The following is a 27,440-nucleotide window of genomic DNA, read 5'->3' as shown; positions in this document are numbered from 1 at the left end:
GGTGTTTTATTTTGAAATTTTCCCGGGATGTTGTTGTTTTTTCTCGACTGACTTCCTGCCCGGCCGTTCTGCTCTGTCTCCGAGCGTCTTCCCTCATAAACAGCCTCGCTGCTCATCTTTAGTGGAGCAGAGCAGCGACCTGCTTCTGGGACGCTGCTGAGGAAACGCTGACTTTAATGACGGTGATTCCTCCCGTGGAGATGAAACCAGTGGAAAATAGCCTTCACACTGTGTTTTTTGCATTGTCACCATTGAGGTGAGGCTGTTTCTGTGGAAACATCATAAAACTTTCACATTCAGTCTAGTTTGAATAAATGAAGCAACTGCAACTACAAAGCTACACCAACTGATGTTCATGGGTATCAGAGTACTGAGAGTCATAACAAGCTGACAAAAATGTGATTTCTGTTGAAATAACTAAGACTAATAGCCATAACATAAAAATACATGGATGGTTATTTCCTTGAGAATCATTTGTTTGTGAACATTTCCATTTTTATCAATGAAAGTGAGCTTTGGAAAATAGAATTCACAGTTCAGTTCTCGAAACAAACGATTCTTGGTCTCCAAAACAAACCCGAAAACTTTCTCTCCATAACTGTAAAAAAGGAAGAGAAGAGAAGTTTCTTGCTGGCAGTTTCAGAGAAACTTATTAGTGTTTATTCATAAAAGACAGTCCTCCCCTCCCCCCTCCCCCCAACACGCCAGGACGCTGGCAAAGAGGTGTGTGTGTGTGTGTGTGTGTGTGTGTGTGTGTGTGTGTGTGTGTGTGTGTGTGTGTGTGTGTGTGTGTGTGTGTGTGTGAAGGTAACTCCTGCTGGGTAGTAAAATGAGTTTGTACCTATCAGGCTGTAGATTAAAAAGCGGCGTGTTTACACGACTAGAAGTCAGCGTGGACGAGATACCAGCAAGTAAACAAAATGTGGAGGAAAAAATAGACGCTTTTGGCTTTTAATTACAGTTTCTGATGACACACACTGTTTGGAGACGTGAAAGTGCACCCGCATTTTAGCCTAAAGACACACACACACACACACACACACACACACACACACACACACACACACACACACACACACACACACACACACACACACACACACACACACACACACACACACAACCTAATCTCAAATGGGTCAAGCTCAGCCAAACTGTAGTTAATAAAAAATGCTTTGTGGCACTTCTGGGCCACAGAAATACTGGGGTCATCATTTCTCCATGGCCCCGGACACACACACACACACACACACACACACACACACACACACACACACACACACACACACACACACACACACACACACACACACACACACACACACAGAGAGGCTTGGATTACCTCTGTCCAGCCAGCAGCACCGCCATTGTTACATAACGTGTTAAGGCGATGAGTGTCGATCATGAGTTCATGTGAGAGCGGCCATCAGATGTCTCCTCTTCATCTGCATCGCCCGTCTCTTCAGGAACTCTCCTCTCTTTGGTGTTTTCGGTATCTGACAGCATCGGCACTCTGAACACGTACTTATTCAGGGCCGCTCCAGCCGGGAGATCTGCCAAACTTGAGTGGTTGATCCGTGATGTTTTAGCGGACGTCTCCTGGACACATGATGAGAGACGGTAACGACGAAGAGATGTGAAAGATGTCACATCTGTTGTCGGGCCGGTGCTTCTCCTCTATGACACCTTTTAATCTGATTACTGTCCACCAACATCAGTTAGTTTTCTAACATTTCATTACGTTGTATCATGTCATCGGCCTCAAGCCAACACGGAGCAGTCAGGAGGACGACGTGGCAGAGCTGAACCAATCAGATGTGTGTTATGGAGGATAATATGGAGGTTGTATTCTGATTTTATAACTGAGGTCACCTGGTTAATTTCTCCCTCCACGATTTCACTGAGTATTTTGTGATTGTTGTGATCAAAAATGTTTGAATTTGCGGTGGATTTTCTCAAAAATGTCGATGTAATTTGTGAAGTTTTAAGTGATTTCTTTTTTCTATTTGCGAGATTAGAAAAAATGACAAGTCGAGAAAGAAAAATGCATTTTTTTTTAAGCACTACCTGATAAAGAAATAAATCTGTAATCACTTCCTGTCATAATAATCATGCTGCATATCATATAAATATTTTAGTTCTCATCTTTTTTTATGTATTTATTGAACTTAGAGAAACGTGGAGATCAAAGTTCCTAAAAGCTCCTAAAAGCTCCTACAAGGTCCTAAAATATCGATATATATTATATTTTTCCCTGCATCATCAAAAGGGTTCAATGTTTTACTGACTCAGGTACACATCTATTTACAACTCCCCAGAATAAAGTCCACAGCTCTCTGTGTTGTGATCACTGTAAGCGTCATCACTACATTACACTACATTTCTTTATTTAGAATCACGTAACAACATTTTTCAGTTTTACAAAAGTGATCCATCTTTTTAACTATTTGCAGTAAAGTAGGAACCAAATGGAAACATTGGGTGTTTTGTTTTTTTAAGGAAGAAAAAGAGAAAAAAACAAAAAGAAAGAAAGAAAATATCTACCAATATTATTATAAACATATATATTCTGTACTTTATTTTACTCACGCATTTGAAAATGTTTTTTAAACAAAGGAAGGGTGTTTTGGGGGAATATGTATTTTCCTCTTCCTTGAATTTGTTTTCTTGAAGTCAGAAAGTGATTTAAAGCTGTTTTTTTTATGTTAAGCACATGTGAGAAGCTTTTTGTTCTTTTTAATGTTTTTCTCTTGTTTTGTTTTTTCTTTTTATTTATTGTCCCTTGAAGTTTCTTTAAAAAAGACCTCATACTTGTTCATTATTACATCATGTGTGATATATATCATCCGTGCAGGCTGAAGTAAGTTAGAATCACGGACAACACACAACAAGTTTCTCACACCTACTTTCTAGTAATCATCCTGTTTCTGACACCTGAAACCAGAACAGAAGTGTTTCTGAGCCAGCAGTGATTCAGAGCTGGGCAGGAAAAGAAAAGTAGGACACCTTTAATTGGTGTGAATCCGTTCTTTGTTGGGACGACTTGTCCAGACAGGAGTCGGCGTCGGAGGACCACACAGACTTCAAATAAAGACCATGTCCCACTTCTGTTCCTCTCTGTCTCTGAACAGTTCCTGCACTCAGGTTTCATCCCTGAGAGAAACTTGCTCTCACAAACAAGTTTGATTCTCTTTTCAAGGACGAAATAAACTGAGAAATTTGAGAGTCTTTATGTTCTTGTCTTTCATTAAGGAAGTTTGTGTTGCATACTGAAGGAGATGCAGGACAACAAGTACGACATACTGTAGGATCATGCCAGGTATAAATCCTGGCCGCAGAAGAGTCTGTGTGCCGTGTATTTATAGCTCTCGCATGCCCTTTTATGTGCTTCAAAATTGGTAACTACGCCATAAAAAGGGACTCTGTGGACCCGGATCAATACCATTTTAGTTTGATATTCAGTTTTAGTCCTCACAATCAATGATCGCAGACGCCTGAGTTATCTTATCTCCTCCGTGGAGCCGTTTGTTCGGCGCCCAGAGCCGGATCGCCTGCAGAGTTGGCAGCAGGAATACTGATATGTGATTTGTTGGAAAGTGATATGATGTGGAAGATATGGATGTGAATGACGGACAGGAAGTTCTTGTTTTCCTTCGTTCACTCTGTTGATATTGGAGCTGCTTCAGAAGGACAGAGAGACTCACCTGCAGCAGATGCAGATGTTTCTGAGATCGGAGCACCTATCAGAGGAGAAGCTGCTCTGCAGGCAGAAATGATCTCGTTCACTTTCTGAGTATCTGTCAGACACGAAGGGAGAGCCAAACATTCCCACGTTTAACTATAACCGTCGATGTCACGGGAACAGTTCTCACAGGAAAGACACTCAAAATGTTTTTTTAGGTAAAGTTATGGACAAATTACATTATCAGACAGAACTAAGTCTCACCGAAACCATAATACCCATCGGTATGCTGCCATTATTAACTCCCCTAAAATCTGACCCAAGATACGTCACAGAAAGGAATTTAATAAATAAATGTACCATAAACAGACTGCGCTGCAGCACCATTACATTAATTAAACCTGACATAGAATATATATATATATAGATATATATATCTATATATATATATATACGTGCACTTTTCCCAGAAATCATATTGTGTGAATATACAGAGATCAATTCCTCCCGATGATAATGTAACAGCGTTAAAAACAACAACATCAACACCAGAGAATCGTTTGACCCTCTTTTAGTCGGTCTGAGTGAAAAACACACAGGGAGTAGTTGGAAAAATGGATTTTGCAACATTGCAAAACATTTTTATTAAAGTGCGGACATGGGCGGGGCTTATACCAGCAGATGCATTGGTATGAAAGGCGGCGTGGACATACAGCGATTTTATGTGTGAAGTAGGTTTTATGAGTTAGTCAACAAAAACACATTGACCTGTATTATAGCGCCCCCTCATGGCTGGCGTGTCAAATCTATTCAGAAGAGAATTTTCGGGGCTCATTGTCTTCCATTAAAATTTAATCTTTGCACCGCCTACTGTTTAGGCTCCAGAACTGTTTGTCTAGACGTAGTAATAACAATAATAATAAAAAATAATACGAGCTGGTTCCACCACCGTTGGTGCTTGGACCCCTAAAAAAAGACAAGAAATGACAAGAAATCTTGCGGATACAACTTAACATGAGTGAGTGCTGTCAAATGTAGCTTGTTTTCCAGTTTCTCTCTTGAATCTAACCTCTGATTGGCTGATGCCTCTCAGGTTTCACCCATAACTGCATCATATAGTAGTTGAGTTGTGCTGAGATTGACCAAAATAATAACTGAAATGAACCAAACAAGCAGAGCTGAAAACTCACAATTGGAAATATGCAGGAGAAATGCAACTATAATGACTCATTAATGATCAGAATTCTCCATCTGCTCTCTTTTTTTGATTAAATGTCACATTCCTGGTTTTTAGGATGGAGACTGAAGGTAAACACAGTTTTCCCTGCGGGCCTGACTGACTGTCAGGATCATCTTTTATAAATAAACCTCCTCCATATTTTTTTTAGAAAACGAAATCAATGGAAAAATACTGGTCTAAAGAAAGCACAGCTATGAATAAGTGTGTTTATCAAAGCCATGGAAACAGTGAGTTAAATAAAACATGCCTGCAGGGCAAAGAAAAAAAAACATCTATTTATTCAGTTTATGTCAGATAAGAAAAGAAGAAGCAGCAGAAGTTTCCTTCCTTCCCTCGGTTGGTTTTTATATATTCCATGAACACTTGGTTTCAGCTTCAGGTTGCACTTCTTGAATTATTTAAATTCACTTAGTTTTTTTGCAGCATAATTTTTGCTTATAAATAAGTTTTACAGTTTTCTCACTTCTAAACTCTTTTAAAAGTGTAACACGTGTTGTCCTCTTCTAATTATTCTTGTGATTTCTAAAGAGCAGGACAACAAAAACATGGGAAGAGGATCACCTGCATGTTTTTATCAAATCGTGTCACGTGGTTTTATATTTGTCTGTAACAGCTGATGAAGGTCTGTCACGGTTGTTCCCGATATCTGACCGACCTGGTTAACCGTTGTCCTCACCTGACCAGCACGTACCGTCTCACCTGCAGAACCATGTCGTTCTGCTTCCTCTGTAGATATCATCTCGGCACAGGCAGATAACTTTAAGGTCCCCACCATTGTGCCAGCAGGACACACCGCAGATACCATCAGATAAAACACCGCCGGCTGTTCTCCACCGTTCCACTGATCTCGGCCCGTTCTGAGGGTTTATACGGGTCTGTGGGCTTCTACCTATCACAGGCATCTAAACTAAACAAAGATGGAGATCTGACTTAAAGGTGTGGAAAGAGACAAAGAGAGAGAAAGAATAACAAAGATGGGAATCATGTCTTCTCTCCCTTCACATCTTTAGCTAGAATATAGTTTTCAAGTCTTTCTTATATCAAACAGTAATTCATTTAGTTCAGTCAATGCATGTTATCACCAAACTCCAGGGTTTCATCCACAGACTGGATATAAAAGTGTTCGTAGCTTCAGGTCTGTAAAATGGTTCCGATGCAGAAGTGTCTTCAGCTGCAATACCAGCGAGTGCCACTAGAGGTCGGCTCCAAAAAGCCTCCGGCTCCATAGACTCCCATTCAACTTCTCTCATCAAATCCAAAGTGAATAAAATGTGTCCATCAGTTATCTCGGTGTTGTTAGCTAAAGTCACTCCTTCTTCTTAGTTTTCTGGAGGTCCATCTGAAAATAATCCCTCATTCATTAGAAAAGAAGATTCAAGAAGACCTGTTTTTGGGGGCGTGTCTGTTTGATTGACAGGCCTGTGGTGCAGTCAGGTTACAGCTATCGGTGGGCGGGACGTAGTATCGTCAGGTTTCCAATCAGATCGGTCAGATCCACCGCTGGCTCCTCCCCCAGCTCGTCCAAATATGGTCACTTCCTGCTCCAAACCGCTCCGAACTAGCAAAGATGGTGACGGACAGAATCTGAACTGGAGGATTCATAATGTTCACAAACCAACGATGACATCACTGATGGTTGATGACATCACTGATGGTTGATGACATCACTGATGGTTGATGATTGGTTCTAAATGAGACAAAAAAAATGAACTTTTATGAAAGTTTTGTTTGTAATTATTTTTTGTCGTTACTTTTTTTGTATGATTATTTAGGAGGACTCCACCAGGCTTTGATTTACTGGCTCTGGAGACACTAATTATAGACACAAAAGTTGTCAACATAAATGAATGACATCTGTACTCTGTCCTGTGTTAAACATTACATCCTACAAACACTTTTTTGTTATATGAAAGAAGCAAAAATGCGTCTGTCTTGGCATAAAATCAAGTCCTTGAAAGTTATGTTCAACTGTGTATTGTAACAGATTGTTTTTGCAGTTTATTTATAGCTGAAGATTGCCAATAGAAAATCAAGTTTATTGTTTTCCTGTCAGCCTCGGTTTGATAACGGATCATTTGTTCACCGTGGCATCGTGTCAACGATTGTGAGACTCTGATAACGTCGTGGTGTTCGTCTGTCTGCAGTACGATGAGCTGAGAAATGTCCTCCTTCCTTCCTGCAGCGTGCAGCTCGGACTGCCAGCGCTGCTCGGCCGACCTGCAGACGGCCGTCGGCAGCGTGTGTCTCTGGTGTAAAGTGCCGAGGACGTGGTTGCTGGGCGACCACTGCGTCCCTCACTGTCCTCGGGGACACTACGGCTGGCATGGCGCCTGCATCAGTAAGGACCTTTACCTTCACACAGTGTCCGGGCAGGTCAGAGGTCAAGCAGTCGCTGTCCTGGATGTAAAACTAAAAATCGTAGCGTCCGTGTTATATTCATCAGTCAGATCTTTAAGATCGGGGTGACCTCGTGACCTGCTCAGTTTTTTTCTCGGCCCTCTGTGGACCCGACAGTAAAACTGAATTCAGAGCAAAAATGAAACAAACTTCTGCTTTGTAAATTAGTCTCAGAAATATTTTCAGATGTTAATCACCTTCATTTTGAAATGGAATTTGCGCCACCATTTGCATTATTACACATTATTATATTGCACTGTTGTTGAGTTTTTGGATTTATTTACATATTCATTTATTTTGGTTGGATTCATTTGATGTTAATTCCCAGTAAACTGTATTGTTTCTTATAAACTATATTTCATTTTATTCAAGCAGTAAGTCTTAGTGTTGCTTTTCTGAGCTACATCATGGTTGAACTGCATTATTTGATCACATTATTTTGGTATTATACATTTTCCCACATCAAGTTTCATTTTAATGAAATCGAATTACTTCTTTTCCCAGAATGCCATCTGTCCTGTGAGGCCTGCAGTGGGGCGGGGCCTCTCTCTTGCACTTCCTGCCCCCCCAACAGCGTCCTGATGCCCTCGGGTCTCTGTGCCCCCAGATGTCCACTTGGTTACTATGACAACGGCCAAAGGGTTTGTCAGGGTAAGTACGATACGACCACAGCGTGTTAGCTGAGTGGTGACACGTGACATCAGTTAAAGAGATAATAATCTGATGATCCTTAATGACTGACAGGAGTCGCTCAAAAACGTAGAGACCCCGGACTGTACGGTGGATCTGTAGTAAACACCTGCTCCTTTTCTTTTTGGGAAAAATGGACTTTTTTAATGCAGTCTGAACAGTGAGATCTAAGATTCATCCCAGTTCTGTAACATCTGACATCATCGCACTTCTTTTTGTGTAATCTGAACAATTTGAAAGAAACTCACTCACAAGGTCAGAAAAAGTGAAAACATTTCCAGGGTCGTGGGGCTGAGACTCAAAACAGGACTCTGCAGGACGAGAAAGCTGAAGTGACAAACTGAAAGGTGGACGGGTGGTAAATATCATTCTGTAATAATACAAAAGATGACTACTGATGTGAAACATGACACAACTTCCAACTTCCAAGCTGCTCTTTGATGGAATATATCAGAAAGAAAACTAAAAGGGAAGAAAAGGAAAGAGTTGTTTGGATTATCAAAGCTTCCTTTAGGAGGTGCACTCACTTCCTGCTGTTTACAAGACACTTTTGGATTTCATCTTTAACTTTCAGTGTGCCGCTGCTGGTTTAATCATTTCTGTACCCAACACCAGAATATATGTACCATTAAAACAGCCATTTTTGTCCATTAATCTGTACTGTAATGTACAAGCTGAAGTCTCACACAGTCATGAAATGTAAATTATTCAACCAGTAGTTCTGACCCAGAGATCTGATTGGTCAACTGAACATCTGGAACAAATCACCATGACAACACACCCTGCTCATCACTAGAAATATCCCTCCACCTCCTCAATGGGAAAATAGAATTAGAATAGAATATTATATAACATGTAATATAATGTAGTTTCTACTTGTTATAGTTCTATTAAATGACCCATTTGGTGAAGTCGGGTCTCTTTTGGTCCTTTTTGGTCGCTCCGAGCACCCGTACCGTAACACCACGGATAGTCACGCACTTACAATCCTAGAGGAGGCTAGCTGGACCGGTTTGGTTTGAACACATGACACGGAGCTAAAATGTTAAAAACACATGAGAACATGGATATCTTTGTTCATCAGATATCTTTGTTCATTGGATATCTTTGTTCATTGGATATCTTTGTTCATCAGATATCTTTGTTCGTCAGATATCTTTGTTCATCAGATATCTTTGTTCATCAGATATCTTTGTTTGTCAGATATCTTTGTTCATCAGATATCTTTGTTCATCAGATATCTTTGTTTGTCAGATATCTTTGTTCATCAGATATCTTTGTTCCTCAGATATCTTTGTTCATCACATCTTTGTTCATCAGATATCTTTGTTTGTCAGATATCTTTGTTCGTCAGATATCTTTGTTTATCAGATATTTGTTCATCAGATATCTTTGTTCGTCAGATATCTTTGTTCGTCAGATATCTTTGTTCATCAGATATCTTTGTTCATCAGATATCTTTGTCAGATATCTTTGTTCGTCAGATATCTTTGTTCATCAGATATCTTTGTTTGTCAGATATCTTTGTTCATCAGATATCTTTGTTCCTCAGATATCTTTGTTCATCACATCTTTGTTCATCAGATATCTTTGTTTGTCAGATATCTTTGTTCGTCAGATATCTTTGTTTATCAGATATTTGTTCATCAGATATCTTTGTTCGTCAGATATCTTTGTTCGTCAGATATCTTTGTTCATCAGATATCTTTGTTCATCAGATATCTTTGTCAGATATCTTTGTTCGTCAGATATCTTTGTTCGTCAGATATCTTTGTTCATCAGATATTTGTTCATCAGATATCTTTGTTCGTCAGATATCTTTGTTCGTCAGATATCTTTGTTCGTCAGATATCTTTGTTCCAACCAGACTGAACTAGCTGATCAGTTTAGTGCTTCTATTTTTCTGTATTTATTCAGTTGGAGACTAGAAATCCTCTCTGTTGCTAGGGTGGTTGCTAAGGGTCGGACTACTTCCTGGAGTAATAAACATTACATACGTTACATAAGAGTGCTGAGACGACTGATTTTAAAGAAGCATTTTGAGCCTCAGAGAGAAACGTGTTTGGAACAATTGTGAAATTGTCATTATTTTCCATTTTCTTCAAAGAAAGATGAGAGCCTGTGAGGTGTGTTCTTATGATCCTGGTTCAGAAACAGCTCTCCACTGTTTCAATCAATGAACAATCAGCTGCTGAACAACCCCCTCCGAGCCTCCCTCTGTGTCCTTTATTATATTTTACATTTTTAAAACACATTTTTTTTTCCTTTTCATCGATTTCAGAAAATCTTTTAAAAGCAATCAGGAGTGTAGTTTCTTCAACCAGAGCAATAACTGTCCTAACAAGGCAAACAGATTAGTACTTAAACGTGGTCCGTTCAGTCAGAAGACGTTCATTCATTATTCTGCCGTCTCCTCTTTGTAATATTGTTGCGGTGAAGACGTTGATTGATGAAAAGAAAGCGAGTCTCCGTGTTCGTCCCTGCAGAGCCGCTGACGCCAGCTTCTCTTTCTGCTGTCACACTTATTACAAGGCAGCCTGTTTTTATCACATCTGTTGTCTCTGACTGCTGGTGGTTCTCGGCAGATGTCATCAGCTGTAATAAATTATGATACAGAAGACAGTTTGTAGAGGAAATGTAAAAAATGGAGATCCTGTGCGACAGATTAAGACTTCAAACTTCAAGAGTTTACAGTGAGATGAAGATGAAGATAAAAGAAGAGGAGCATGAGAATATTTTTTTAACCCTGCTGTCGTGTTCGGGTCAAATCTGACCGATTTACAACTTGAATCAATCATAAATATTGTGTTTTACATCTGATCGCCTCAAGGCCTTATGATATCCTCCACACTAGACATTTGAACATATAGAATTGCTGATCACCACTTTCATTGAATTTGTTGTAGTTTAGTCAACTTTGTAACACCCATGGTGTTCCCGGTCAAAAGTAAACCTGAAACACATCACTTCCTGTGTGACAGGAAAGATCTGCCAGGCAATGCACCGACATGTATAGATTCAACTTTCACAAATTAAAAACATTTATTTGAATCCCAACAATAAAAGACAATTACTTAATTTTCTCTGGAAAAAAGAAACAAACCTATTTTTTTAATGAGCACATAAAGCAGGACTATATTTTATTTAAGTAAGGGTCGGACTACTTCCTGGAGTAGTAAACATTGCACACGTTACATAAGAGTCTACTGACTGACCTCTGGTTGACCTCTGGTTGACCTCTGGTTGACCTCTTTGTGTTTGGCAGCGTGTGACAGCCAGTGCCTGATGTGTGACATGACGGGCGTCTGTACGTCCTGCCGTGACCCGGCCAAGGTGCTGCTGTTTGGAGAGTGCCAGTACGAGAGCTGCGCCCATCAGTACTACCTCAACACTACGACCCGCGCCTGCAGAGGTACACTGCCGTCGCCATGACAACCCAACACAAACTGCAAGCAGTGCAGGGAGGCGCCGGATTAATAACAGGGGAAATGTAGTTCACCCTTTATGATATTCATAAATTGCTCTCCATCCATATTGCATGTAGGGCAGTGTGCTACATTGAGTTTATAGCCTCCATCAATCAACTAATAAACTGCGGGACCAGATATGCAAATACCCAACAGTGTGTATGCATCTTAATTCAGTGTTACACAGACTCGACTATCTCCTTTAATTTAGATTCAATGCATTGTATGGCTACTACAATAACATATTCAATTCAATTTAAACTTAGTTTTTATTCAAGATACTTATTTTGGACAAAACGGAATTCTCAAATAAAACACCAGTGTTTGATTGATACTTTACTTTTTGTTCTGTTTCTACCTTTTTATTTTACTTTTGTAGCACTTAGTGTTGCACAAATAAAATGAACCTGCTAGTTAGTTAGTTAGTTAGTTAGTTAGTTAGTTAGTTAGTTAGTTAGTTAGTTACTTTATTAATCCCCAAGGGGAAATGTTAAAAAAGCAATAAAATAACAGTAAAAAATATTAAATATAAAAATGCACAGTATATACAATAAATAGAATAAAATAGAATAATTAAATTAAAACTAACTAAACAATAGTGCAAAGTTTTTTTTTTTTTTTATAGAACATTTTATAGAACACAAACATTTCACTAACTGTGTTTTCTGAAATGTTTTTACATTTAGTGAAATATTTTTGCGTTTGACCCTCAGGGCCACCGTATTGACCTTTTATCCAATCGAAGCACTTGTTTATTGTCCAGTCATTCAGGGAACATCAGGTGTTTTCACCTCACTTTTCTCCAAACTCTGTCACCAACTCTGCAAGTCTCGTGTCCTTTAACAGGAAATCATGAATTATCGTAAACACTCTTCCCATGACAATATAAACACAAAGATTAACCATCAAACTAGTTGAGACAAAACAAACATCTACTTTGATGAGGTCATACTTTTCAACATTTGTTGTTTCAAACATTTGAAATAGTTGTTATTGCTAGAATGACGCCTCGCAGTAGACCTTCATGTCCTGTATGATTTAATCAGAGGAAATAATCTCCTCTTTGTAAAATCAGTGTCCTGCTGCAGCTTAAACACAAACCTAGAAGCTCTCCCAAACACGGAGACTTTTATTGCCCTAATTGTGATTAATTTTCATGCCAGTGGAGCACAAACACAACAGATGTGCAGGTGATCAAAGAGAAAGAAAAAAAACACACAAAAGGGTTTAAAATCAATTCCCTGCTGAAAAAGAGTTTGTTAATCTCTTTTGTTCTCCCTCCCTCCCTCTTCTGCTTTGCTCTCACCTTTTGCCCTTTTCTTTAAAATCCCCTCACCTGTAATCCCATCGCCCCAATGCATGCACGCACACACACACACACACACACACACACACACACACACACACACACACACACACACACACACACACACACTCACTTCCTGCTCCTTCCTGCTCCCAGAGTGCGACTGGAGCTGTAACGCCTGTCGAGGCCCCCTGCGCACCGACTGCCTGCAGTGCATGGAGGGCTACGTGCTGCAGGACGGCGTGTGCACGCAGCGCTGCTCCCTCAGCTCCTACCAGGACGGAGACAGATGCCTCGGTCAGTCTGACACACAGAGGATGAGCTGACCCACATCACGTGCCGCTGAGGCAGATTTACGCTGTTATTCCATTCTGTTCGTACATTTGTGACCACGTGAAGTTGCTTTATATATATTTATCATTAATAACGGGCTCGGACCGAGTTACATCTCCAACTCTCTGGTGAACTATGAGCCTTCAGGAACACGGAGATCATCTGCTGCTAGTTTACTGAAGGTTCAGCAGATTCTGTCGGTTCTGCTCAGAATCTGTGGAACAAACTAGCTGCAGATATCAGACAGGAAAGTTCAGTAAATACTTTTAATAGTAATCTCAAAACATATCTATTTACTTTAGCCTTGAACTCGCTACTCCTGAAGCTCTCCTGCACTTGAACTACCGCACCTCTAAAATGCATATTGCAATAAATGCTTTATTCTTGTGTTTAATTTTCTCTTCTTATCCATTTGATTTTTTTTTCTATTTTTAAATGTTCCTTTATATCTTGTTTTTATGTGTAACAAGTCATTTTTTTGCTGTGAAGCACTTTGAGCTGCATTTCTTGTATGAAAGGTGTGATACAAATAAAATGTATTATTATTATTATTGATATAAAGCAAATTAATCAAATGCAGATGACTCATGGGACCCTTTTATAGGTATGAACTGACAGAATCTTTAAGTTCTTTATTATTTAATCTGTGAACTACTGTGTATTAATATTGTCTTAATAATACATAACACTAGCAAGATATTCTCCGAAATGCCAAACCTCATCATTACAATCTAAACAGAAAACTTGAAAGTGCATTTTGTGTCCTGTTAGAATTAGAATGACAACTTTCCCTTTGAAGTCATAAGCTCAAGCGGATGCTGCGTTGGTTTTGATCCTCGTGTTTAATGTTTAAATGTTTGTGTGTCTGCCAGGCTGTGACGACCGCTGTCTGCAGTGTGAGGGTCCCGGGCGCTGCCGGGAGTGCCAGCCTCCCTACGCCTCTCTGCACGGACACTGTGTGCTCGAATGCGGCAGAAACTACTTCCTGGACTCCCACTCCAAAGTCTGCAAGTGTAAGAGTTTACTTTCTTTTTTCAAAAGATGCTATCTGTGCCAAGAAAGTTTAGTTTTAACCTTAACTTTAATCTTTTAATTGAAAAAAAAGCATCAAAAGAGGTTACGTGAGAATGAAAGTATGGAAATTGCCTTGTTTCGTTTTGGAAAATAATCAAGAAACATATCAGCTCAAATAAAAAATGAAATGAATAAAAAGGTGTTTTACACAAAGACGACATCTCTTCTAATCCTCCGACTGACTTCCATCGTCCTCAGTCTGCTCGTCCGACTGCGTGCTGTGTGACGGCGTCGGACTCTGCAAAGTATGTCGCAATCAAACCTACCTGATGGAAGGTTACTGCACCCCTGACTGTGGACACGGTTACCACGCCGACCACAAGACCAGAACCTGCCATGGTGAGAACATCATGCTTGTTTTAATTACCTGAAAAGGGTCGGTAGAGTTTGGAGATGTTGATGAATCTCTGACATTTAGATTTAGGCTCCAACACTTTCTATCTGTTGAATGAAGCGTCTACATTTTGTCTTTCCTCCTTTTTTACTGGACAAACTGGTTAAAATGCTTTAAGTAAAAAAAAAAAAACATTCTCCCACAAATCATCGCGGTATTATTTATATATTATATAAGAAGGCTGTGGCTCAGTCGGTAGAGTGGGTTGAACACTAATCAGAGGGTTGGTGGTTCAATCCCCAGCTCCTCCTGTCCACATGCCTAAGTGTCCTTGAGCAAGACACTGAATCCTAAGTTGCTCCTGATGGTGAACCATCGGTTTGTGAATGTTCTCCTGATGGTGAACCATCGGTTTGTGAATGTTCTCCTGATGGTGTACCATCAGTGTGTGAATGTTCTCCTGATGGCAGCACCCTGCATGGTGATCTGTCTCATTAGTGTGTGAATGGAAAACCATGTTAAAGCACTTTGAGACCGAAAGGTGATAAAACTATACAAGTACAGACTATTTATGATTTATTCATGAACGCTCATTAAATGTCTCCTCTGGACTTTTGCACTAATTAGTCAGCTTGTCACTCTTTATTTTGAAAGCCTGCGTTCACTGTGTCATCGACATGTGACTGGAACTGAATGGCAGCAGGAATGTTTAGAGGAAAACATAGTTCAGTTAAACCTGAAAACAAACGAGATGTTTTCATCCAAAAGCTAAATATTTTATAGCGAAGCATCATGAACGGTGTGTTACTCCGCCAACACCAGCGGTTCAACCTTTTTTATTATACGAGAATGAAATCATGATGGCCACATAAATAATGCAAATTACCACGAGACATGCATGAAATCAAATCCACATGGCTGGTTGCTAGGCAACAGGCTGGTTAACCCAACGCATACAGTGGTTGAGTGAACAAAACAAAAAAAAAGTATGTTTGAGCCCGAGGAGGTTTAAATGTTACCGTCCGTCCAAAGCTGCAGCTCAGACGGTGAGAAACTAATTTATATTAAAGAATCACGGTATGCTGAGATCCTCGTTGTTCCACCTATGCCACCAGCGGGGAGGTAGTCCTACTCACTCACATCCAGTCGGACAAACTAAATCATGACCTGTCAATCACACACAGAGAGAGCTGTGTTTCATACTCAAAAACATTCCCTGCATGTCGCAAAAACATCTTTTTGGGTGCAGAAATATTTGTGAAAAACTTCCACTGGTTCCCAGTAAAGGCTGAATAAAGTCCCAGTTTATATATCAGCCTTCTGTGGGAAGAACAACTCCACAACAAGCAGGACAAAATATCAGAGAATATATTCAGCACACGTGACAGTAAATGTTCAGAAGATACAGAACAACCTAACGTACGTTTTGAGTTGAGTTCCTGGTCAGAATTAAAGGCAGAATGTTTTCTGTCCTTTCAGACGTCACCTCGAAGCTAAAAACTCTGCGAAGTCGTTGGTTTAAGTAATATTACACTGGAGGGTCTTCTTTAACGTCATTATTGGCCCGATTGTGATGCAGTCAGGATCACACCCCCTCGTGTAATGCTGTGATTATAGGACAAGTTACCAGTTAAATAAAATATGAAATCTAAATGTTTTCATGTTGTGAAGCCAGCTGCCGCCAGGATTTGAAGTGCATGACTCTGTGATGTTACACAGAGCGACAAAAGAGCACCAAATGGGTCACATTTAATGGACCGTGTCTGACAGGAGAAGTTTCCTGTTGGTAATGTACTAATTGGTCCTGGTGAATAACACAGAAAAGAGGATTGTCTGCAGCGCTGGGTCATTAGCGGCCTCTTGTTCTGTCGTTTTTTCTCTTTTATCTTCAAACACTGGTTGTGAACCTGCAGGCTGAGACGCCTCGGGCCTTCAGGAGGACTTCAGGACGTCTCCCAGCGTGTCTCGCTGGGAGACGATTCGGGAAACGTGATGAAGGAGAGCTCGAATAGTACAATACATTATCCTGCACCCTTTGTGATAAATGCTTCTTTCTGGTGAAATAATGAACATTTGTTAGCCTCCAGGCTTCAACTAATCCACGAGTTAATCAAGGAAAATAGCAAAGAAACTGCTTCTTTTTTTTTTTTTTTTTTTTTTTTTCATTTTTGCCAGTCAACAAAAAAAGTTGAGAAACTAGCGGTTTAAATTACAGACTTGTTCTTATTTTTAAGTGTAATTATATAGTAAAAAGTTAGAGATTTACGAGTGCCTCTTGGCATCATTAGTGGAGGTATAATAAGATTACAGTGTGGATCTCAAAAGAGCTGATCTTTAAAAAGTTCCTGAACAAAGTTGGTTCCAATTAAAAGCAACTTCTAAAATGCCAGTTTTTTTTATTTCATTTCATAACTTCCTCTCAGCACCTTCACAGTCCCAGTCTGAAATGTCATTTGAAATTCTCATTAATAGGCATTGATTCGATCTTTAAAAACGTACATGTTTAAAAAGAATTCCAAAATAAAAGCCCCTAATAGCTTAAAGTGGCTTAGATGTAACTCCACTCCTCTATCTCCACCCACCCCTCCACCCTCCGCCTGCAGCTGGTGAGGTAGCTGCCTGAGGTGAAAGGATTAGGATTAAGTATTGTTATAAAAAACGTTCAATTCCGGTACCTTGACTTTGATTCCGGTTTCTAAACAACACTTTAAAAAAAAAAAGAAGAAAATACTCATTTTATTAAATCCATTTAAATTCTATTACACATGACGGGACAAATCTTTAGTTTCCGTCCATTTTAGAGGTGGAGAGTGAAACCCAGGTTGTGTTCTGTAGCTACAATTAACAGGTGTCCCCTTAACGCATCACATGGAGGATGCTGCAATTTACCGAAGTCCTGTAAATGTCTCACTGGCTTAAACCTCCTGATACTGCAGAGCACACAACTAGGACAGGTGTGTGGCCACAAACTGGGAGTAAAACAAGGTTTAAGATTTAAATGACATAAGTGGAAGCGAAGTGATGAGCCTTCATGACAACGATGAGATCTACAAGCAAGTGTCTCAAAATGAAAAGGTGTTGTTGTGGATGTACCTTTGATATCAAAAATTGGGACCGAACCACAAAGTATTTTATGTTATTGACTAATGAACCAAGTTGGTCGGTGATAAAAACGTATCAAAGTTTGGCACCGAGTTTTAGACGGCTTTGGTTTCATTGGTAGTTAACGTATAAAAAGCTGCCTGTCAATGACTGCTTATCTCATTTATTATATATCTTGTAGCACAGAAAATAAAACACCACATGGACGTGTTAACAACGTTAGAAACTAGAGAGGCTCTTTACAATGTTTTGTGTTTTATGTATGCTATGAAAAGTTTTTGGGGAGTTTTGAATAAATTATTATTACACTTAGTTATCAGACCAGTCAACCTCTCTAATCTATTTTTTTTCTTAATGTTCTACTTTTCTTTTGCATATTTCCACTGAGTAATATTAAACGTAACTTTATTATTAGGTTGTAATGTTCATTCTAGTAATACTTGATAACCCATTTTAGCTGTAATATTGTTTATGAACATGTGTACCAGACTTATCTCCCCTCAGGAATAATTAAAGTGGGTTATTTTGGGTGTTAGAGTTGAAAAGGAGTTGAAAAATGTACTGAAGTTGAATTTACTCCTTCTTTCAGGGATTTCAGGTTCAGTTTTTCTTTGATAAAAACACTGAAGATCAATTCATTTCTGTTTTTCTTCTCCCCCTCTCAGTGAACACCCACCCCCCGGCGCTCCGGGTCAACGGCTCCCTGCTGGTGCCCCTCGATGGTTCTGCCCCGCTGCACCCCGCCCTGCTGCAGGTGTCGGACCCAGACAGTCCGTCTGAGCTGCTGATCTTCCAGCTCGTTCGGGGCCCCAGCAACGGACGACTGGTCCTGTTCGGAGCGGGAGACGTAGAAGAAGAGACGGGAGGCCGAAGGACGCCAGGTCGAGAACTGAGCAGGGACGACACCTTCACATGGGCAGAACTGAAACTCGGCCGGGTCCGGTTCCGACACCAGCGAGACAAAGCCAGGTGAGTGGCTTGGTGCACAAGAATGTCAATGAGAGAATAAAGTTGTCCCCCCCAATACTAAAAAAAATACCAATGTGTCCTGATCGAACTGTTACCACTGTTCAATGTACACGTTATAGACTTACAGCTACGTTAGCTCACCAGCGCCCTCCTGAAGTCCACTGACAGGTTCAGAGTGTAATTATAAGTGTTGTAGAACGGATTCCTACGATGTTAGACCTTATTATTTAATCAGAAACAGCTGTAATATCACTCTGCTCGAAGCTACCAGACTCCATTCAAAAAACAGTCATTTTAACTTGTTGAGTTGAGTCTGGTCAGGCTTTTTAGTAAGCGAAAGATTGTAACAGTTACCTGAAATGTTTTACTTTAATCACTAATCTGTTACCTATTAAGGTGTCTGTTACTGTCTGAAAAATATATGTTGCAGTCAATGCAAAGACAAATTTAATTTTAAATAAATCCAAATAAAATGATAATCAAGTGAAGGTCGGCCTTCTTGTTCTTCTGGTAAAATAAGGAAATCTGGTCACGAGAAAAATCAACAAAACAGAAACTGACCTGGACAAAACACACTTTTTGTTAAAGGGACAATCTGTCATTTGTTGTTGAAAGCATAATATTTACAGAAACATACTTTGGATATATAATGTAGTGAGAGAAAGTAGGGCACATAATAAGCAAATGATGGACATCAGTTTACATCCAACAATTAAAATACGTCTTGTCAGTTTTGAGACTCTCAGTGTTTCCTTTCAGTATTTACCTGTCTTAAAGCTGACATTAATCCCGCTGCCTCCCTCCTCTCCATTCATGAGCATCCTGACATTTCAGTTTTGCTGCACTTGACATTGTCGTCCGTTTGATTTATGCTGCTTCTTCCCTGGAAAAGTTCATATCCTACACAATGCATTTGCACATCTTATTTAATTATGCTAAATTTGCATATCCTGCATTTTAACTGTATTTGACTCCAGCTGCTCATATGTATGTACAGACTAAACGCAGCCTCTTTAAAGCGCAGCCAGAGGTCAGTCCTCCTCATTACAGCCGCTGTGCTGCGGCCTTCTCCTCCAATCAGTCTGTGACGTGTCGTGTTTGAGCCCAACGTCCCGTCAGCCAATCAGAACAGACATATTCAACATGGTCCATCCTGACTCAGCTGATCTGGACTGAAATGGAAGTGTGCCAGTGAATTAGTAGAATATGATCCACTGCCCAGTTTTGAGCCATTAGATTAATGGAGACTGCTGTGAAACGTAAAGCCCCAAATAAGATTAAATCTGAGAATTACAGACATATTTTTCAAATTATGTCGAGTGGGGGATAACAGTTGCAGAACCAGAGCCACAAACAAACGCTCACAGTTTGATTCCACGAAGACTCGACGTTTCCAACTGAGAAACACGAACCGTGTCCAAATGACATTGAGAAAAAACCTCTAATAGCTCCTCATGCAGTACAAGTCACTGTGGATGAAGTGGACAAAGTCATTTCATTTTTCTAAAGAAGATATTTTCTTCCATTAATGTCTGTTAAAGGGAGACTGACGCAAAATTAGTTTTATGTTTGGAGTGTATCTACACACACACAGATCAAAAGTCTTTCCACTTGTGTCTCAAGGCTGCGTTAAAAAAAAAAAAAAAATCCATCTCTCATCTATAATGAATCAGAAAGACATAGCAGCAGTATTTATAATCTTAACATAAAATGAGATTTAGAAGTTCTGTGGCATTTTTTTCAAGAAATATATTTCTTATGTTACTTTAATAAGATGTCAGATACATCTGTAATGGTCCTTCACTATCCTCACTGTGATAAATCTCACTTCTTTTGGTAAAAATTAGAATTCAAAAAGAGTGGCATCATTGTTGAAAGGTGCTGTGTGTAAAATCTGTGGATTTTATCTGGATTGGAGGCAATGGTTTAGATATTAAACATGAAACACTGAACATGAGAATACTGATCTTTACATACTTTGACGGACGAATACAAAAGGAGGTTTTCAAAACCTACTCACTAAACAGGAGGTTGACATTAGACACATTTAAAAAGCCCTCAACTATTTTCAGCAGCAGCAAATTTATTCAAAATATGACCATGAAGAGTTTTACCTTTACCTTGTTTGTTTACAAACTGTATTTAAGTTTGTCAAAATATACAAAAGTAATATTTTGACGTTGGAGCAGTCAGGTTCGTCCGTGACTCTGAAGGTGGACGTTGGGTCGTACTCTGTGTGGCTGGATGCAGCCTGGGTCGCTTGGAGCAGGTGAGGTGGGCGTGGCAGGTCGGAGACTGGGGACCTCTGGTGGCAGGAGGGAGTGACTACAGGGAGCACACTGAATGACAGGAGTGGAAAGGCCTCGTAAAACACTTCATATGGATCCACTCGTCGCCATATTTCCTTTTAGTCCTTTCGGAGACAAAAATGGCAAACAACACAAGTTGTTGGCTGAAACAACAGTTTTGTATTCACAACAAAGTAATAGAAGTCAAGTGTTGTAAGTGTAACATGCAGCTGATGAGCCTCTGTTCAGCACCTATAAAACATATTAGAAAAGAAGCAGGGACACCTGGTGTCCAGGTGGACGGGTCGTCCCTCCAAACACACTACCTGCTCCGTCATCTGCTCTTCAGACGTCATTGGCTGCGTCCCAACTCCAGCCCTGGGGGATTGTGGGTAATAAGCCTTGTCTTTGGTGATGTTGAGACAGCAGGGTAGAGGAGATATTCTTGATGAGTGTGTGTGTGTGTGTGTGTGTGTGTGTGTGTGTGTGTGTGTGTGTGTGTGGTTACTCTCCTCTACAGCTCCGAGGTGATTACACCTAATGACTACACACTACGTTCGCCCCGTAGGACTCATTTTCCCAGAACCCTCTGGGGCTAACTAAAGGCTGTTTATGTCATGTTTATTCAAAGTGATTCTGGGATCGAGAGAGGATGAAATTTAATCTTTAATTCAAAGATTTCCTTTAAACGATCTGCCTTCAAGTGGTTTTAAAATGTCCTCTCACTTTCCTTCTTTCTTCCTTTCTTTCTTTCCTTCTTTCTTTCTTTCTCTCTTTCTTTCTTTCTTTCTTTCTTTCTTTCTTTCTTTCTTTCTTTCTTTCTTTCTTTCTTTCTTTCTTCTTTCTTTCTCTCTTTCTTTCTCTTCTTTCTTTCTTTCTTTCTTTCTTTCTTTCTTTCTTTCTTTCTTTCTTTCTTTCTTTCTTTCTTTCTTCCTTTCTTTCTTTCTTTCTTTCTTTCTTGTAGGACTGACGAGTTCACCGTGCGCGTTGCTGACCCGCAGCTGTTTTCTCAACCAGAAACAATTCAAGTTCAAGCTGTGTCATTGCAGGTATGCAGCTCTTCTTTATTTAACACTCGGGTCATTTTACGCCAGTCAATATGTGAGGGATTCAAATGACAAAGCCAACAGAAAGCGGTACAATAAGGAAGCACGTTCCCTTTTTCTATGAACAAAACAAAAAACTAGCATTTAGTATTTCTTTTTGCTAAATGGTACCAACATACCAATCTCCTCTCTGACTGTAGAAAAGCTACATGAAGTTATTTCACATCTCTGAAACCTCATGGCTAATGGACAGTTCTTCTTCATGTTCAATGTGCACCGAACATCTAGATACTGAAGTTTGCTACATGGTGTAATAGATGACAGCCACCCATCTACTTAGCAAGCTATAAACGTTGTTAGCCGATTACTGCATTATGTATCTAAAATCACATTCAATCAGATCCATCAGAGACAATTAAGCCAGCAAACATTAAAATTGTGTTGATTAAAAAAACAATCACACATAGAAGTTTGAGATATCTCAGCGTTACCATTTCTAACTCTTCAACCACACAAGCTGCACAGCCACAGTTAGCCTGGTCAGTCTGACAGCTCATTCTCCACCGTGGAGCTGCTTCTCATTTTACTGTGTCATCCCAGCTGATCTGCATCTCTCCTTTTTGAGGCTTCGCCTCCATTGATTGATGCCACGGCTGCGACTGGCCGTCGTCAGCTTGACAGCACGACTTGATTGGTGTCAAGCTGACCTCTGATTTTGTCACATATAAACTATATAATGAGGGACAAGGGATTGAAGTCTTCTTTCCTGAGATGTGTCGATGGTTAGTGTGACACCTGCATTACTGTGCTCTGTGGCTCAGAGAGAAATATACAGAAAGACTAGATGCTGAAGGAACACAAATAGAAAATAGCAAAACTGAAAACACGTCAACAAACGTAAGTATATAAGAACGATGTTATTACCTGAGTGGAAAAATTTATTATTTGTCTTTTATTGAGAAAATCAAAGTCATCCGTAACTTTCACCCAACCCAGTCTTTCAAGCAAAATTTTGTATTTCAAAAAGTAGTTTTGATGTAATTTCATATGGGGATGTAATTATTAAAAACTGAAATGAACAACAACCCCGTTTTCAAAACAGTTGGGACACAGTGTAAAACCATGTAAACCTGTGTTTAATTAAAAATAGACCAAAGACAACAGCTGTCAAAGACTGTGTGGGCAAATTGCATTAAAAACACTATTCTGGAGTGGAAATCACTGCATGGGCTCAGGAACACTTGTGAAAACCATCGTCTGTGAACACAGTTCATCGCTGCGTCCACAAATGCAGGTTAAAACTCTCTGATTCTCAGAGTCCGCTGATAAACTGGCCTCCTGTAGTCCAGACCTGTCAATCATTGAAAACATCTGGAGCATCAGGACATGAACAATACAACAAAGGAGACCTTGAACTGCTCACCTCAGGGTCTCCTCAGTTCCCAAATGTTTCCAGAGCATTGTTAAAAGAAGAGGTGATGCAACACCGTGGTAAACATGCCCCTCTTACAACGGTTTTGAAATGTGTTGCTGGCATCAAATTCAAAATGAGTATATATATTTTTCATAAAACAAAAACAGTTCTCATTTTTAACATTGGATATGTTGTCTTTGGTGTATTTGCATTTAAGTATGGGTTTACATGATTTTCAAATAATCACATGAAAATAAATACAGTCTGTATGTGAGGAGACTTTTCTTGACCGTGAGGGTCTCCTGAAAATCTGCACCTTCAATGTAGAATTTAAGCAACTATCTGTTTTTTTGCGTGTCATGTCTTTGTCAGTGTTTACTCAACAGCGTTGCTGCAGTCTTAAATTGAAATCCTCCCCAAATAAATTAGAGTTGCAGATGTAGCGCTCTGAGCGCTGCTTGCAGATGGTGATTGGGTGGAGCTGGAGTGTCTGGGTCTGTTCGGGGTGACTGCTCAGTTACACAATCGCTTGATTGGCTCAGTTTTCTCAGACAACATCAGCAGAAGCAGCTGAGAAGGAAAGAAGAGTAATATATGCACATAATCTCTGTGACTGTGTTTTGCCTGACAGCTGATTGGCTTTTTTTGTCGACCACTTTATTGCAAATGAAAATGTAGTTAATCTCACTAGCTGCTTATTATCTTTATTTAACGCACCATAAACCACAAAACCATCGTGTTATCTCCTGTACCAGAGCAAAAATGTGTAAACAAGCCATCTGTGAATTTAACCGGGTCGCATTAGTTGCTTAAACTTACCTTAACAACAAAGTTGTGGCTCAGAAAACACCCATATATGTGTCATGGTTTTTTTTAGAAGGGGTGAGGAGCTTATATTGTCTTTTACAAATAGTAGGAGGAGTTATTGGGATCTTCGTTATGAGATGCTCATCATTTCTGTTAGTTTCACAAAGATTTCTGGAAACAAATGTTAGTTCACAAATGTGTCACAAAGCCAAACAAAGAGGAATCGAGTCACGTATGACTGGTCCTCTCGCTCCACATCAAAGAACATCACAGAAACTGATGTAACTTTCAGCATTCTTGTTCTTCACTCTGCTGTGATCTCTGACACTCTCAACCCTGCTGGCATGTTTTTGTCATTTTGTTTGGAGGCCTTTTTTTTTTTTCTTTTTAAAGCAATCTTCCATCATCCTCCAAGTGTTGCTTAAACGTACAGAATGGAGATTTGATTATGTGCACACTGCTAGCTTTGTGCACATTCTTGCTTTTTGTTATATTCAGAAACACATCATACTGTATGTAGAGAGCCAGAAGAAGACTCCGGGATGTCTTTGTGAACGTTATGAATCCTCCAGTTCAGATTCTGTCCGTCACCATCTTGCTAGTTCAGAGCGGTTTGGAGCAGGAAGTGACCATATTTGGACGAGCTGGGGGAGGAGCCAGCGGTGGATCTGATGGATCTGATCGGAAACCTGACGATACTACGTCCCGCCCACCGACAGCTGTAACCTGACTGCACCACAGGCCTGTCAATCAAACAGACACGCCCCCAAAAACAGGTCTTCTTGAATCTTCTTTTCTAATGAATGAGGGATTATTTTCAGATGGACCTCCAGAAAACTAATAAGAAGGAGTGACTTTAGCTAACAACACCGAGATAACTGATGGACACATTTTATTCACTTTGGATTTGATGAGAGAAGTTGAATGGGAGTCTATGGAGCCGGAGGCTTTTTGGAGCCGACCTCTAGTGGCACTCGCTGGGATTGCAGCTGAAGACACTTCTGGATCGGAACCATTTTATAGACCTGGAAGTTATGAACACTTTTATATACCTTCTGTGGTGCTTGTGCTGCCCTCCCAGTGTATGAACTGAAAAAATAGCTTGTTAATTGAAATCAGTGGAGCCTCAGAGTGTAAGAGCCTCAGGAATGGAAGATCTGAGCCTCAGATAGTCTTTCCTCCTGCTGACTGGAGTGGAGCTTATTTTGAGAAAAAAAGGTTCAAGAGTCCAGAAGTGGCCTCACTTCTCACTTAAAGTACGTAATACTTTTTATTTAAAGTGAAGATTCTAAGACATTTTATTTTTTTCTGATGATAACTTGTGTTTGTTTCTGCAACGCCTTTAACTGTCAAATTAATCCCAAGACATTTCCCACCATTATTTTGTTGATGAAATTCAGTCATGACACCTCAGTTAAAAGAAGAATACAAACCATAGCAGAAATAGGCCAATGAATTGGTCAGTTTTGAACCATCGTACCAGGCAGCCAGCTGTACAACAGTCTGTGTTGTGACTGCTTGACACACAAACACGAGAGAGAAGCTGCAGATAAAAGGCACCGTTAGAAAACGAGGCTTGCAGCCAGACGGGGGTGAAATCGACTTGCGAAACACTTCCGCGACGCTCGTTGCGTCTCTGAACGCCATCCGGCACAAACACAGCAGGAGAAGCCACACAAAATAAAGAGCAAATAGACAATAGGTCAGGAAACGGCACAAAAAAAGCTTTTCCTTGTTGTGGAAGTGCTGCAGAGCCCCAAGGGCCCCACGGGTGACGACAGCTGTCTCCCCAACACCAACCTCCCCCTCCATCACCTGTAAGGGCAGGATGAAAGGTCAGCCCTCCCACCTGAGTGTGCTTGTGTTTGTGTTTGTTTCCTTCGCCTCGGGGAGAGATTTCACCGTTTGCCTTCAGTAAGCTAGCATGTCTTAGCACGATTTAAAAGCAGCACACGTTCCCACTCGCAGGCACCACCAGCACTCCAGAAAGCTTTTGTTTTCCTTGTATGAAGTGCAGCGGTGACAACGTAGGATTTAGGTGGGCGCCCGAAGACCCAGTCTTCTGTCTCTTGGAGATAATTCCTCTGACGTCGACAAATTTGTCACCAAATGGCCCCCAACAGAACACAGAGGGCGGCGCTGCAGATAACAACATGCCCCCTCTGAGTTTTTCTGCTTTGTTTCAACTCCCTGCCTGGAAATTCCAGCCAGAGGTCACTCTGGTTCGAAGACAGTCAGCGGCAGTGTACGTGTGTGACTTTCCACAAGTCATCCTTGTCTCCGGCGCCAGCTTGTTTCATGCATCCCCCTTTTTGCTCAAGCTGCTGCCGTAATGCCAAAAAGCTGGAGCGCTGCCAGCAGCACGAGGGCAGCGGATTGGACGCGAGCCCTGCGTGAGGCTGAGTGGCTCCGGGCTGCCTACCTGACAACGGGTTTGATACAGAGCCATGGCACACCGGCGTCTCTGCAGGCCCGGCCCGAGCTGCTCCACCTGCTCCTCCTGCCGAGCTGACAACGTATTGAAATGAACTGCATCAGAGCGGCTTTTTGGCTTTCAGCCTTCACTTCTTGATTTTCTTTGTTGTTTTTCTTTGAAAACGCGTTTGTTCTAATTTTTCACTGACCAGTTCTGAAATGAACTCAAAGCTTGCTTCTATGTTGTGTCTCACCACCCAGACAGTCTGTATACCGCATTCAAACATTTCCACACTTACAAATGAGGAGGTCAGTAAACGGCTAAAAGCTACAAAGAGCTGCATAAAGATATAAGAGAGGATTTCTTGTTAGAGTCAATTATAGTCATTATTATTATTATTATTATTATTATTATGAGTTTCATCTCTTTAAAAAGCAAAAATGTATAGAGTTCGAGTTCTGCTTTATCATTTTAGTGTGTACCTGTCATTGTATCGTATAACATCCACTTTCTGCACTTCTAATCCTCAGTCTGTGCTCCACAATCACTGAGGTGGAGCATGTGCAGACAGAGGAAGACGAACAGGGAGCTCTGGATGAAGTCATGCTCACAAGACGAGTCCTCCCTTTTTCACCGGTGCTTCTAAAATGATTTTGTTAGCTGGATAGATCTTTTGCCAGCTTGCAGTGAGGCTTCAGGTAGCGCTGAGTGCAGCTTAATGAAGCACCCTGCTTAACCTCCCCCTTCATCTTCTTCATTTCCCTCGGTGGCAGGCCGCCACAGCCCAGATCCCCTGGGAGAAAACACATCATCTTCTTCCTGTGCTCTCAGCGAGTCTGTAAAAGTTTGAAACATTTCATGAGCAGTGTTTCATA

At 40.5% G+C, this 27,440-nt stretch overlaps 1 protein-coding gene across 2 annotated transcripts in view; it reads left to right on the top strand.

Moving 5' to 3' along the window:
- Nucleotides 1–27,440, top strand: part of fras1 (Fraser extracellular matrix complex subunit 1) — a 270,187-nt gene that overhangs the window by 145,176 nt on the left and 97,571 nt on the right. For both annotated transcript variants that reach the window (XM_069169324.1, XM_069169323.1), the window contains exons 20-27: nt 7,105–7,260; nt 7,824–7,970; nt 11,275–11,421; nt 12,939–13,079; nt 13,988–14,128; nt 14,388–14,528; nt 18,291–18,594; nt 21,847–21,931. In XM_069169324.1, coding sequence (XP_069025425.1) covers nt 7,105–7,260; nt 7,824–7,970; nt 11,275–11,421; nt 12,939–13,079; nt 13,988–14,128; nt 14,388–14,528; nt 18,291–18,594; nt 21,847–21,931 — 1,262 coding nt within the window. The remainder of the gene's footprint in view (nt 1–7,104; nt 7,261–7,823; nt 7,971–11,274; nt 11,422–12,938; nt 13,080–13,987; nt 14,129–14,387; nt 14,529–18,290; nt 18,595–21,846; nt 21,932–27,440) is intronic.

This window comes from Embiotoca jacksoni, unplaced genomic scaffold (assembly GCF_022577435.1).
Source record: "Embiotoca jacksoni isolate LCO1_2020_lvr unplaced genomic scaffold, fEmbJac1.0.p SCAF_44, whole genome shotgun sequence".
Lineage (NCBI taxonomy): Eukaryota > Metazoa > Chordata > Actinopteri > Embiotocidae > Embiotoca > Embiotoca jacksoni.
The sequence above is the reverse complement of the archived record's forward strand: the minus strand, read 5'-3'. Positions and strand labels throughout refer to the sequence as shown.